This window comes from Oreochromis aureus, linkage group 3 (assembly GCF_013358895.1).
Source record: "Oreochromis aureus strain Israel breed Guangdong linkage group 3, ZZ_aureus, whole genome shotgun sequence".
In the NCBI taxonomy this organism is placed as follows: Eukaryota; Metazoa; Chordata; class Actinopteri; order Cichliformes; family Cichlidae; genus Oreochromis; species Oreochromis aureus.
In genome coordinates, this window is record NC_052944.1 from 18,748,296 (window position 1) to 18,763,811 (window position 15,516).

General features: G+C 42.6%; 1 protein-coding gene across 1 annotated transcript in view; it reads left to right on the top strand.

Annotated features, from left to right (window-relative positions):
- LOC116333175 (phospholipid-transporting ATPase ABCA1-like) overlaps positions 1-15,516 on the top strand; it is a 172,603-nt gene that overhangs the window by 122,763 nt on the left and 34,324 nt on the right. The window contains exons 39-42 of the mRNA XM_039609524.1: positions 1,225-1,369; positions 6,884-7,007; positions 10,153-10,282; positions 10,682-10,802. Of these exons, the coding sequence (XP_039465458.1) occupies positions 1,225-1,369; positions 6,884-7,007; positions 10,153-10,282; positions 10,682-10,802 (520 nt within the window). The remainder of the gene's footprint in view (positions 1-1,224; positions 1,370-6,883; positions 7,008-10,152; positions 10,283-10,681; positions 10,803-15,516) is intronic.

The following is a 15,516-nucleotide window of genomic DNA, read 5'->3' on the forward strand; positions in this document are numbered from 1 at the left end:
GTCAGTAAATATGTGGTATGATGACCATTTGAACAGGTTCTAGCAGGTAGTAAGATGTACAGGTAGAGACCACCCTTTTGTTGCATAACCAATCAATTTGTCCTGAAAGGCGGCCTGAAGTATGACAGAAACCATTCAGTTCAGAAAAAGGGAACAAGGGTTACTCCTTTTAATGTGTCCAATGGGTAAATAGTTATCTGTCACAGTGTCAAAAAGTCCCACAAAGCCAGAGTAATCTAAGAACTGACCTTTATCCCGCTAATCTTTATTTGTTATCTAAAAAATCTTTCATGCAGTGTGTTAATTAAAAGTTATTTTATACGTTTTTTCTCAATATTTTGTACCTTGTATAATACTTATAACACTTCCATTGAAAGATGCACCAGTGCGCGACCTGATATGTTAGCTTTGTTTATGGATCATCATTAATAATGCTGGTCCAGGTTCAACATTACAAACACTGGTCATTGGACGTGACACACACCAAACCCTAACTCCTTAACCCTAACTAGAATCACGTCCCAACCCCCAACCCTAACCACATCGGTCGGCTTTTTCCCACCCTGAAAACCTCTGATATCATAACATTATGATTGGTCAGGAAGAACACCACCGCAGATACACATATGGCATATAGTGAAGGAGACATGCTGTATAGCGTACCTCATAAAAACAGGTCTGTGTGCTTCTCAGAGTGAGGCTGCAGTCTTTTTCCAAAGATTCCTAATCTAAAAAGAACTGAATCAGAAAGTTACACACACGCCTCTGAAGTAGGTCAAACTGAAACTCCAGCACTTGAGTAAATGTAATGAGATCAAAACGTGTTACTTTCAAATTACATTCAAAGGTCTGGTTATATCACAGGGGTTGGCACCGTGGCACCACAACACCAGTGCCTCACTTGATCTGCTTGTGATACCGAGCTTGAACCGCTGACTGCCGAGCGTGGGCAGCATTCAGTTTGCAGTGCTTTCATGGGTCACTTACTGAAAATGCAAATGATCAGAGGAGGCCATCAAATGGTACAGCTGACCTGGTAATCCGCATTCATGAATCGAAAATAGCAAGGATTCAGTAGCCGCTAGCATAATATTTGCCATTATACAAATTACCCTCGTGGAGAGTTTAATGAGCATGGATCGCACTGGAGATCACCTTTCTTATTTTAACTTCTATGTTTTATATTTTGTAACATTGTTTTACTTTGGTTTGTGTTTTTTAAAGCTGGGCTATCACGCCCATGATGTACCCGTTCTCCTTCATCTTCAGCGTGCCCAGCACAGCTTACGTGGTGCTGACCTGCATCAACCTCTTCATTGGTATTAACAGCAGCGTGGCCACCTTTATCATGGAGCTCTTCGATGATGATGTAAGTGTCATCCTCACCACACGCTCACACACACATCCACACATACAAAGTCTGTGCGGATGGAAAAGTAAGAGACACACATGCATGCATGCACATTTTTAACGCGACAGGCGACACACTTCCTGTGAAACAGCAGGCGCAGACTTTCAGGCTCCCGCGGCTGCATAAAAATGATATTTATGCAGAAGCTATAGCTGCGGATGGCTAATTGACTTGAATCATAGATAAACGCTCAGTGTTTTTCCGTTTTTTTTCCAAACCAAAGGCTTCCTCGCACGCGTGGGTGGGGTGTGTGCCCACCTGGTATAACTTTTAATATATTTCCTTTATCCTCTCAAGGATTTTTCAAAGGAATTATTTTGCCTATTCTTTTTAATGTTAAATCGTTTGCTGAGAATTGGGTCTTCAGAGAACTTTGCTCATCCATCTTTCAGCAAGTGTTCATTTTAACTGCAAGCTGCTCCAGTCTCAGTGGAATCAAAAGACAAAGACACCAAAAACGAGCTAAATAAGAAATGCAGAGCTCGGTTTGGAGAGAGAGAGACTGTCAGTCATTGTACTGTTTTATTAGAATTTAAATAAATTACGTAAAAAAGAAAATATGTGAATACACAATTTGTGTAAACAACCAGGACTCAGACAGCACAACCTCAAGTTTTTTAAACAATTTCTCTACTTTTCTGACATCTTTCTCATTTGTTCTCTGATCTCAGTAAGTCTAAACACATTTGCAGCCTTAATTGTTATTTGCACGATTCCCATGCATCGCCCGCTCTCTCATTTGTTTTTTTCCCACCTCACCACCTATTTTTAGCCTCGTGCTGATCAGTCATCCCTTGTCAACAGACACAAGAGCACGGTGCTGTGACGAGCTGCGTTTGCATCTGATGCTTCATCAGAATGTCTCCCACATCCCCGATCCGCCGCTTCAGACGCAGCGTAATGTCGTCTCAAAGACTCTTGCCTCTGCGCAGTCTGCCCCCTCCGACACGCCTGCCTGTGACTTGATGTTTCTTCTGGCGCCCGCTCCGTGATGGCATGGGATGTTTCCTGTCTCCTAACGAGGCGGCCTCATTTGCATCGTGATTTCATTATCACCGACATTCATTATCAATTTGTATTTTTCATGAGCGCGTCTCTCCTCCAAGAAAGTCACTGTGGCCATTTTGTTGTGTCTGCATTCTCTTTATTTATTGATGCGACGTTAGCGGAGCGTATTACTCATAAAGGGCGCCATTCCCGATAATTTAATGGACAGCGCGTTGCCCACGGGCCGGTGTAAAGGGACGGATTTACTGCCCACTTCTCTCGATCGAGGCATTAGGAGCAGCGTGTTTCTCTGAGACTCGATGGGGACGGAGGTCCCAGATAATTCTGCTAATCTGACCCGATTTCGCCGCTGATAAGAGTCTGATGGGTCAACATCAATCAACTGACATGTTACAGCTCTCCAGGTTTCCATGTCTCCCCCAGTTCAGAGCTGATATCTCCCCGGAACAGACTCTTCACAAACTAGCTAGCGCAGATATGACAGTGCCCCGACGTGCTCCAGTTCACCAGAAACGGCAGATCCTGCACATGACAGCTCTATCCAGCCTTCTCCTCTCGCAGCTTCTGCGATTTCAAAGCTGCGCCTCATCACTTTCAGGCTCCTCGGCGGCGGCGGCGTTAGTTAAACAGTGTCGCTCAAAAGTAAAGCTTCCGGCTTTCAGTCTGTTTTCTGTTTTCAAGCATCGGGTGAATCTAGATCCCTTTTGGGCATAGCACCATTTTTCCAGGGGAGAAAATGGGAAGAAGGAAAAAAAAAAAAATAAGAGTAGCAGAGTGGGAAAGCAGCGCTGCAGTGTTATAGACTTGGTGCCCTAGTTTTGTCTTGAGACCAATGGGAGATTTTCTTCCCCTCAGGACTGTCCAACTCCCTGTGGATTGCATCAATCCCAGCCTGCCTTGTACGCTTGAAGCGCTGTCTGAGTCAATACTTCCACCACGTGCCTTTAAGAGATAACCGCAGGCACGCATAGATTTTCCAGGATAAATGTATAGGTGTGGCGGCGTGGCCAGGTACTGCTTACCTCATGTAGTGTAATTGGAGTACATTGTTTTAAGTCCAGAAGAATTTATCGACGCTGTGTTTAAAACAGGCAAAGGTTTAATGTAGTCGATTGCTCACGACAAAACTCCTACAGTATCTTAAAAACACATGAATATCATCTCTTGAAAAATATCTTCCCCAGCTGTCTGAGCCATACATCCTCTGTTTGTCTCCTTTCATTGTGATTCGCAGCATTATGAATGAAGCCACGCTGTGGGAATAAGCACGTGTGGGGATATGGGTCAGATAAGCACAGCGCAGACAATACCACCTTTAAAAACCATTTGAAAATGATTTATGGGCACATAGCGCAAACACAAGGGGGGAAATTGTCCGGCGTTTTATCATCTTCGACAAAGAACCTCTTAGATCTCCTTGATGAACACCCAGTCAGGAGAAGATATGTTATTTCATGTATCGATCTCAAATTAGGTCTCGCTGCTTTTTGCATTCCTCTGCCAGACGGATGGGCCGCTCTCAGCCAAGGTCATAGCTGTTGTTTATTTATTTGAGTTTCTTATCTCTGTTTAGGCTTAGTGTTGAATGTAAAGAATAGAGGTGCCTTTAGCAAATCCCCCGATGCTTGCATTTGAGTGGTTACATACATTGTGAACATCCTGGGGGATAAAAATATGTTTGCAAACGCCAAGAAAAGAACGTTAGTGTCAGCTTTGAGGGTAAACTTGTTTTCTGCTACAGCAAATTGTTGCAGTAAAGTATATCTTTCCTCCATATACTGTCAGTAAAGGCAATCAAGTAATTGGCTACAGAGAAAATACTAATACACAAATATAAATTAATGATTTAAATGATACAATTTAACCATTTTTCTCCTTAGTAAGCAGGGTTCAAGTGTTCAAAAAAAATATTGGTGTGACCAATAACACGTTGCACCAATTTTTGTTGAATATGCATTGTTATTGCAGCTCTTCTTACCCTCCTGTCCTCAAGCAAACGTATAGATGTAGATAAAAGAAATGATGAATTGCTGCCGAACATCTAAAGACGTCTAAAGGTTTGCGTCGACATCGTGATCAATGAGACCTTTTCATCACGGTCTTGGATCTGCCCGAGAGAACTAGGCCAGCGAACACTTATTGTAGTGTGTAAGTTTGTAAGTTGGATTGTTGTTCGTGTCATTGAGATGACCTCAAACACATATCAGAACATTTCCTGTTACGAGGTGTATTATACAGTAAATATGTTAGAAAGAGCATTTTATTATTATTCCATCTTATTTTTTTAATGACAAGGACCTTTCATACAAGGTATCCCCATATAGTCATGGGAGAAAGAAACGTACACCTATGTCAGTTCTGAGGTTTTAGATATCCTTTGCAACACATTTTCACTCTTTTCAGACATCCTGTTGTAGATTTGCTTGGAATCTTTGTCCTGTTAAATGATCCAGTTTCAGCCAAGCTTTTGCAGACCGATGGTCTCACATTTGGAAGACATTTGTTTTGCAGTCCTGTGGCTGTAAAACAAACCTAAATCATCACCCCTCCACCACTGTGCTTTAGAGCCAAAGCTCTAAACTTATATAGAAGCAGTGAGGGTGGAGTTGTTGTTAAATGAAGAATGGCTGTGTAATATGTCATGTTTTGTAGTTCATCCGAGGTTGCATTTGCATGATTTTAAGCCCTGATACATCAAACCTTAGAACTGATACAGAGTGTACTTTCTCTTTAGCATGGCTGCAGATCTTTAGCTATATTTGGAGCTACTGTACACTAGTATCTTTGTCGCCTTTGTGATCACATTTGTTCCTGGCTCCAATGATCACGGGGATAAGGAGAAGCAGTGAAAGCAAGAGTGCAAAAGCTAGATAAGATCAGTAATACATCTGTCTGCCTAATATGGAAGCAGCGTGTGGTTAGCTTAGTATGAAGGCAGGAAGGAGCTAGCTTGAGGACGCCTGTAAGTTACTAAAGCAAGGCAGATATACAGCAGCAGCACCATACGTATTCTTAATGTGCACAGGCTAAATGTGCCCTCACTGTTTCCATTCCTTAAGCTAGAAAACAAACACACCTCCTTGTCAACAGTTTTATTTTTTGGGATTTTTTTCTTTGTCTGCCTTTCCCCCTCGATCACGGTCTCACTTCCCACCTGCTAATATCTGACAGAGTATGTTGTCTTATTTAAAAAGTGTCATGTTTTTCTTGCCTTTACACAATAAGCTGACATCCAGTAAAAGTGCAGACTGAAATATCTTTAAATCTGGCTTTTTATTAAGGCTGGCAGACTCATAAGGCCTCACACTCGCATTGTAACTGCCAATTGAAAGCTTAGTCACTGAAACTAATTTCACAGAGCTGTTACACGCATGCATGAATAAATTCTGTGACAATAATGGCCATCATTTGGAAATCTTGCACACAGCTTTAACAAATCGCACCTCTGCCGCCGCCCCACCTAATCTCGCAGGCTCGCCCAAAAAACAGAAATGATGAATTTGTGGTCTCTATCCATGTATGCAAGAGGTTTGAAGACTATGCAGCAATAGACCACTATGCATAATGCATGAACTCGGTTGTGAAGCCACAAAAACACAGTAATATGTTGCCCTTTTGCTCTGCCTTCTCCTGTTTTACCCCCTCTCCTCCTGTACTTCCTTCCTCGCTTGTGCCAGTTCGTTACAGCCTGGTCTGCTGTGTCTTAATTGAATTAATTGTTGCTTTTGTGTTTTATTAAGCTGTCACTGTTCTTACCACAGGCAGGTCAAATGGGGAGAGAAAGGAAATGTACAATTTTAGAAAGGGAAAAAAAAGTTGTTGTGTGGAAATACGCTGTCAAGATAAGACTTTTTATTTCTGCCTATGCCTTGTGAAACACTGAAACAATATGCTTTGGGTTTGTGTTTCTGTCTTTTTGTTGTTGTGGTGGTATGCTTTATCAGAAGAACCAAAAGAAGACAGAGTACCTGTGTTTTTCTTCCTCCCACCTGTGACTCTTTGGTGTCTGGGTGTTTCCTCTACCCTTAGTTATGATTTTAAGGATGAGCATCTGCTTCCCTGAGCATCAACTCATCTGTTTGTGTTTGCACATACTGAGCTCTACTGTACGTGCTCCTCCCCACAGATCGCACAGTACGTTCCCTGACGTCTCCTAAATTCCAGCATCAAGAAGGTAGATGAACCTTGATGCACTGAGTTCCCTCGGCATGCTATTTGGAGCACTGCAGCACACCCGCGCTCAGCGTGCAAGCACAGCGCAGGATGTTTGTTAATTGCCTGCACTTGCATCGGGGAGCTTCACGCTATCTTCCAAAGCTCTGGCTCTGGCTCTGCTATTCAGGCCTAGAATTGTCGACATATTGAGCTCGTAACTGTGCAATTCCCAGGCAGGGTTTAAATGTCCAAAACTTCCTCGTGCCACTAATGTGTATCCTGTGTGTCTGTGTGCATTTTTCTCAACAGAATATCATCCACATCAACAACATAGTGAAGCAGGTGCTGCTGATATTCCCACATTTCTGTCTGGGCAGAGGGCTGATTGACATGGCCAAGAACCAGGCAATGGCCACACTCTACAGCAACTTTGGTGAGACAATGATATCACAGAATGGAATACAGACAAGAGAGGAAATAAACCGTTTCACACATTAGTGTTAGATTTAAAGATGTGAAATGGGTTCATACGTTTTTGGACAGTGACACCACAGTGGTCAATGAAGATGTGATTGAAGCCCAGACTTTCAGGTTTAATTCAAGGGGTTTGGCAAAGGTACTGCATTAACAGTTCGGGAATCACATTTTTATACGGTCCCTGATTTTCAGCGGCTTAAATTTCATTGTCTTGCGAGGTCTTTTCCCTAGAATTCTAATATGAGGTCCAAAGGGACATAGATGTAAGGGAGGCCATCATTAGGCTGACGACCTCCCAAAAATCCAGCAGAAACACCACAAGGCCTGAAAGACCACAGAAGAATGTGGATGATCTTTCCATAGTTAAGAAAATTCCCTTCACAAGATCCAGCTATGTTGAGACCCCTCTCAACGAGGTAGGTATGGCATCGTCAAAGTCTACAATCGAGAGATGTCTTCATTAATGTAAATACAGAGGGTTTACAACAAGGTGCAAACCACTGGTTACACTCGATTGATTAATTAATTGGGGAGAAAATTCTTTGGACAAATGAAAACAAAATGAATGCGTATGAGAATAATGGGAAGAGAAAACAATATAAAGAGAAAAGAGCAGATCACGAGCCATAGCATACTGTATCATCTGTTAAATGTGGAGGGAACACATGGGCTGAAGTGCACAGGGCTGTACTCTCTGCTCAGATTCAGCCAAATGCTGCAAAACTGCTTCTCAGTGCAAATGGACCAAAACCAACCCAGGAGTTTCACACAGAACAAATGGGATGTTCTTAAGTAGAAAAGTCATTCACTGGATCCCAACCCAACAGAGCATACTGTTTTAGTTACTGAAGCTAAAAGTGAATGCAGCAAAGAGCTGCAAACCAGCAGCAACTGAATGCGGCTGCAGTAAAGGCCTAGCAGAGCTTCTCAAGGGAGGGCACACAGCATGAGTTTGAGACTTCAGGCTGTCTGTCAAGAATTTTCATTGAAATATAAAAAAAAATCTTTATATTTGAAAAGATGCTAGCTTGTACAATTAATTTTGAGCCTCTGAAAATGGGGGATTATGTCTAAAAATGACAGTTAACATCAATTTTTTGTAAAACCCACCAAATTAAAGCTGAAAGCCGGCGCTTCAATCACATCTTATTTGATTTAAAATCCACTGTGATGGCGTACGGAGGCAAAATGACAGAAATTGTGTCAAAGTTAGTGCAAAGTACCCTTAGATTACATCCAGTTTGACTCATTTGGCTCTAAATGGATGTCATCTAAGGGTACTTTGCATAGTAAGCTCAATACTTTACAGCATTTCAGCGAGAGAGAGAAAAAGCATCAGTCTCCTCTTTGGGAAACGCTTGGCAGACATTCCTTTTTAACGGGATAAAATCTGAACCAGACTGAGGTTGGGGCAGCTGTCATGCCTCCACATGTTGGGGTGAGAGCAGAGCAGAGTGAGAAAAGATGAGTGTTTGAGAAATAACAGGCAATAAACACTGGGCAGGTTGGTAGGGCCAATAACCGCAGATCAGAAACACGAAGACGGTATCTGCAGAAAGGTGAAGGAGAGGGAGCACAGGAAGGGGGAAAAAAGCCCCAAATACAGAATAAAAACACAAGTTGACATGTACAGGTAATGCATGGGCAGAGAAAGCTAGCTCAGCGGTTAGCAAAAAACAGAAGGAAAAAAAGAGAGCGCTGGTATATTTATAAAACCCTTTAAAACATGGTTATCTCACCCCGGTGCCTCAAAGTGCCACCGATTTTACCAGACTCGGTTTCCTCTCACTCAGCAGTCAGCTGCAGCACCTAATTTATCACAGCAGACCGCTTGTATAAATTTCCATCCCGCTCTCCTATACTTTGTGCCTCTTAAAATATTTAGAGCAACTTGCGCCGCAGATTTCTTCCATTTTACTTGCAAACCTCGCCGTTGTCTTTTAGTAAACAACAACAAACACAACTGCACCGCGTGCTGCTCTGAAAACAGCCAGAATAAATGTTCTGTGGATCTTTGCAACGAAACATTTGCATAACCCGTTTTTGCATCACAGTCGCCCACCACACTGCGCTGTTCTCTGTTACACTGGCAAATGACTGGAGCCTTTAATTTATTGGAATACCATAAAATATTGCAAGAAATGTACATGTCATCCAAAAATATAATAACAATAGCCAACAAAAGAGCATTTATATGGCACTTTATCTCATATTCTACCCGTTTCTCGACTGATACGATGCTATTTCGTTCTAAACGTCAGTTCTCCAATATTTGACCAGAAACGCAGCTCCCTAGTGTCCACTACAGCTGCACACTCTGCATGAGTTAAATTTAGACAGGATAGGGGAAAAAAACAGTGCAATGGTGCTTGTGGAGGTGGAGCCGGTATTGAGGAGGTCATCAAGAAGCAAAGAGGCACATGCAAGAGGAAAAAGGGGTCTTATCTGTGGAGAGATGGAGCAGGAAATAGCGGTTTGAGGAATCATTTGTGGCGGCGGTTGGAGAGAAGGAAGAGAAAAGCAATCACAACTTAAAAAGGCTAGTGTGGAAAGGGGCTATTTACCCGAGAATGAGACTGAAAGCTCTTTTCGTTTTTCTTGTCTCCTTTGCACCCCCCACCCCCGCCCCACCCTTGGCCTTAAGGGCTGTAGAAGCCGTGAGGGAGAGGAAAAGGGAAAGAGAGCAGATATGATAATGGTTAGAGTGCTGGGCTGTCAACGGTTTACTTTACTTGCATGTTCATCAGCCAAAAATACAAATATGGCTTCAACATGAAAAGTACAGGATGTCAGCAATTTCTTCCCATGACATAGGTGACAGCATTTATTTATTTTTTATTATTATTCAAAGGCTAAGTGGCTTTTTAAACTGCCGTCTTTGACCGACTAAATGCGTCTCAACAACACCAGCGTCTGACACATTTGGCTGTCCGTGAACGCAAACACATCTGCTTATTTCCCTTTTGTTTTGACAGCGTGTCCGCTAACTCATCCTCAGGGCCTGCTGTTAAGGGTTGGAAGTTACTGTGACGTGACACGTGGAAATAATCCGTGTAATTACCTGCTTTTCTCCTGTGTGCGTTTGCTAATTTCCTTATCAGGGGAGGACCGTTTCAAGAACCCGCTGAGCTGGGACATGGTGGGAAAGAACCTTTGTGCCATGTCCATCCAGGGACTTGTCATGTTTGCCGTTACAATCCTCATCCAGTATAAATTCTTCTGCAAACCAAGGTGACTATAAGAAACTTTCAAACCAAAAAACAAAAAGAAAAAGCAACTCTTCTTTGTGTTTTGTCAGATAAACAAATTCTCTCCTGTTCGCAGCTGTTAGGATTAGTAATACGCTCTATATTGATTTTATATGAAACATCTGTTGCTCTGCAAATGTGTTTTAGCAAATTCGAACCAATTATGTCTTCCTTTTTTTTTTTTTCCACTCTTTTTTTGTAGTGTTTTGTACTCTAAAAGCGAGGTTGCCATAGAAACTAATGCCCGTGGCTTCATCTATTTATGAAAATTGCAGAGATTGTTTCATTGAGCTTAAACTTTGACCAAGATAATTTGTCACACGAGTTCATGTTAATTTTAATGAAGGGTATTATGCCAACTGTGTTTGACTCTCTCCGCTAGACTTATTTCAGGGAAGTGGCTGCCTGCGGAGGAAGAGGATATCGATGTTGCCAGGGAACGGAGGCGGGTGTATGAAGGCGAAGCCCAGAGCGACCTTCTGACAATCTGTGACCTCACTAAGGTATCCAGCTTTGGTGCTTTATACATTTTCAGTGGTTTTATTTCCATTCTGTTCTTGCTCGTACTTGATTTAATTTTGTTCCATCGCCTCTTTGTAAAAAGTGTAATTGTATTTAACCCTCATCTTACCAAATGGGGCCTATATTTTTTTCTTTTTGTAATGTCTGAGGTTTTTTTTTTTAAATTGTTCCAATATTTTATGACTTTTGTCAGTCAGTTTGTTCCCCACAAAATTACCCCGCCACAGAGGTTATGTTTTCGGTAGTGTTTGCATGTCATTATTCTGCCTGAAAACATGATAACTCGAAAAGTTTTGAATGAATTCTGATAAAACTTTGTAGGGGTGTAGAGTGGGGTCGCTTTAACAACCCATTCAAATTTGCCTGACATCCACCGATGTCTTCAAGGTCATCTTAACAATATATTGGTTGAAAATTAACAAAAAGCTTTAAACATTTGAAACTATGAGTCTTACAAGTGTGCTGTGTATTTTCAACCTATAGAAAGTGATGTATAAAGATTCAAACGTCACGTCACCTGTGACCTCTGATCGTTCCTTCAAGGTCAAAAGATTGATTTGAAGGTCACAGTGACAATAATGCTTGATAGAGCTATTAAAAACTGTTTCTTACTGCCATTGTTTGCATTGACAACATACAGGCATCTAGGGAATGAGGAAATATCACCCCGCTTTGGACCAGTGACCTCTTTTTCAAAGTCAAATAAGGTCAAACTGTCTTAAAATGTGTTTTATCTTTAAACATGCTTAAATTTTTTTTGCCTTTGTTTATAAAGGTAACATTTAGTAAATATCATGTCACATTTGAGATGCAGCTGGATCTACTGTATCTGAGAGAGCTGACCTCTGCCACTGATTCTGTTCATAATATTTATGGACAGAATATCTAGGCGCAGCCTAGAAACTCTAGGTGGAGGGTGAAGAGTTTGGGTATCTTGTCTCTGCTTTTACAGATGATGTGCTTCTTTTGGCTTCATCGAACCGTGATCTCCAGCCTGCACTGAGGCTGTTTGCAGCCAAGAGTGAAGCAGGTGGGATGAGAATTAGCAACTCTAAGTTAAGGGCCGTGGTTCTTAGCTGGAAAAGAGTAGAGTGGCCCCTCTGGGTCAGGAATGAGTTGCTGCCCCAAGTGATGGAGTTTGTCTTGTGCTTCGTTCATGAGTGAGGGGAGAGTGGTGTGGGAAATTGGCAGACAGACTGGTGCCGTCTTGGCAGTGATGCTGACGTTGTACTGGCCTGTTTTGGTGAAGAGTGAGCTAACCGTGACAGTGAAGCTGTCAATTTACCAATGAAGCTTCATCCCTACCCTCACCTGTGGCCGTGGGCTCTGGGTAGTGACCGAAAGAATGAGATCGTGGATTCTAGCAGCGGAAACAAGTTTCCTCGGGAGGGCATCTGGGCTCGGCCTTACAGGAGCTCGGTCATTCAGAGCAGAGCCGCTACTCCTCTGCATCAAAAGGAGCCAGTTGAGATGGTTTGGCCATCTGACCAGGATGCCTCCTGGGAACCTCCTAGGTGAGGTGTTACAGGCCTCGAGGCAGACCCAGGACCTGCTGGAGAGATTAGATCTCTGGGGTTGCTAGTTTTGTGTTTCAATTATTTTATATTGGGGTCAAAATGAGCTTGGTTGGTTTTACAATAACTGGGCATACAATGTTTGACACCACAGGAAAAGAACAGTTTTAGGTACTCATGAAGATTGTACTTGGGATAAAGAGGGCAAAGATTTTCATTATAGAAAGCATGTGAATGAACTGAATAATAAACTCTCATAATAATAATAATGATCTGTTGTTTCCCTATATGTCATTAATTACATAATTAATAATGCTCAAAGAAGAAATTAGGTTTGCTGTTGTTATTTTTTGCTCGTTTGCTTTTGACAGTAATATATTCTTGGGGTCTCCAACGACCTCAAGAATAAAGAATAAAGGATGAGGGTTAAATATTTATGGAAGCATGCAGTCATAAGTACAACAAAGAGCAACGAAAGCTTCCACCCTCAGGCCATCAGGATAATGGACCTTCATCATGTTACCTCTCACCTTTTCTTGCAACCTGATAAATTCACCCTGCCCTCTGCATGTCCTCGGCCTCTTATTTTATGACTTACTCCTATAGATTATGTTAATGTTTACTTTTTTATATATGGAAAATTGTTTAGTCCACCTACAGTACTTTTTGCAACACTTGATACCTATATTTCTGAATCATTATGGATCATTCTACGTAAAGACTTTAGTTCACCTGAATCTGTGGACGTGTGTGTGGGCGGAGTTACTCCCTTCATGTGCTCGAGCAATATTCTTTTCCAGGCCAAATGGAAAAGACAGGTTGGTAGCCTGCAGCTGTGCGCTATCACAAACATCATAAGTGGGCAAGAGAACCAAACAAGATTACACTTTTAGAGGTGGAAAGGGTCTGTGCTCCTATGTAGCTCTGGCCCTCCTTTCCTCGCTGTGTGTGAGACTGAGCATACTGTGGCGGTGCGAGCCTCAACACCACCGAGATTAACGTCTCATCCATTGGCAGATGTTAACTCCCTGCGGGCAGCATGGCAGCAGGAAGTGTCACCACAGCAGCCTGCTTTGCAGCTCCAATGACGACAGCTGGACGATCTAACAGCCTTTTGCTTCTTACCACCTCTCTTCGCTCCTTTACTCCCTCGGTCTGCTCATTCTCACCGTACTTAATCTCTCACTCGTTGCTCACGAAACACAGTTGTGCGCCACACTCCCTAGGGTAATTACTGAACAAAACAGTTGGATGGGTAATGTATTACAAATCATCTTCAAAGGCAAAAAGTTGGGTCGGGTTGTAGGAATGCTAGTTGTTCAGCTAAGAATTGTAGAGCTAACATCTTTAAAGTTCTTAAAATCATTGTTGCAAATGTGCCTTTCAAACAGTACGAAGGTATTCATTCGGTTTGGCTGAAATCGTCTGCTGTCGACAAGCACTTCAGTTATTACTCATGTGCGCGTTCGCAGTTGACAGCACGTCTACGAGATGAGACACAGTGGCCCATCGCCACACAAACACAGCGGAGCATTGGCAGAAGGCATCAGGATTCTTCCTGCAGTGCCCTCATTGACTCCCTCCACAGCTGTGCCCCATCCATTGGGGGGGTGTAGATAATAAAATGATCAATGAGCACATGGCTTTGGTGGCCATGTGCCACAGGCTGGGCCCTGTCATAAATCTGAGCATGCCTCTGAAGCGATCGACAGGCCATCAATCATCTGTCAGATACCTGCTCCTCCCCTTCCTTATCCTGCTGCACTAAACAGGAACGTTTTGCTATGCGCCCCACCTGGTAGCCTCCACTTAGCTGCTGCATTAGCGTCGACACCATAATCGATGGAGACTGTAATGGAAGTGTGTCCGTCTGTGAGCATTTTCCAGGCCCAGTGCTGTCAGTTTAACCTTCCAGTCACTCACTGAGATGACAGGGAAAGTTTCAAGGAACCTCGTGACAGCTGTTTGGATTAAGGAGAATGAGTGATGAGTGGCACCTTGGCATACTACAAGTGTGCTAATGTGGTAATGTGTACTGAGGGCATTTAAGTCGTTCAAATGAGACTCCTTTGGCAAGAGCTCTTGGTTTTACATTTAGAGAGGGCGCACATTTGTCTACAAAAACATTTATACATAGATTCAACTGTTCATTAGCCTAAAACCTATTTACCCATTTTTGAGTGATTACCAGACTCAATTTAAGTGATTTTGTGGTTTTTCAGCTTTTTTCCAAAAAGCATATTTTCTGGCAGTTTTCCCTTTCTTAAATTTCATCTTAAAAGGCAAACTAGAGCCTACTTGTGACTCCAAGTTGGCATCGTGTTGATAAATTAAATTGTTTAGACTCACACCAGTTAATCAGGCATGGCAGTAACTCAGTGCCTTTAGGTCTGTGTAGGTTCTCAGTCATCCAGGTCATGGTAGTCTAAGGCAGCGTTTCCCAACCTTTTGGAGCCACCTTTTCTGACCACTACTCATGCTAAGTCCTTCATCTGGGTCAGAATTTTCTCCAGGACCCAGGTCAGATTGACTACTTTTTCTTTTCAAATATTTATTTATCTATCAAATATTTATCGCTGCATTGTCTCACTCACAACATGACTATTATGTAATTTCTTCTTTGTCTTCTTCTGTTTTACTGGCAGTTGGCAACCCATTCAATTAGAGCAGGTAGTTGTACTGCCCTCTAGTGGAAGAGAATGTCATTATTCAACCCGTTACTCACGCCGATCGCTTAGAGTACTAATCAGGTAGAACCAGATGATCTTCCACAGCACACCTATGTGCTGCGGCACAGTTGTTGGGAAACACTGGTCTAAGGAGCTTGGAAAGAAACCGACTGGACTTCTTTAAGTTACTTGAAGACGTTTCACCTCTCATCCGAGAAGCTTCTTCAGTTCTAAAACCAAATGGTGGAGAGCCCCAGGTATTTAAACCCTTGTGGGAGGTGTAGTTAGGAGGGTCAATGACCCACTATTGATCATGTGCCTCATCACATGAGACAAGGTGTAAAAACTGGCGTGGGTCATTATCATCAAAGGTTTCGAGTAGAACCATGGTGAAACCTTACCTCACCCTATCATGTGACTTATTGAGACCACCTGACACAAGATGTTAGGGGGTTGAGGCGCAGGGAAGGGATCATTTTAGGCCTCTTTTACTCCTCTTACAAACCAAGCTC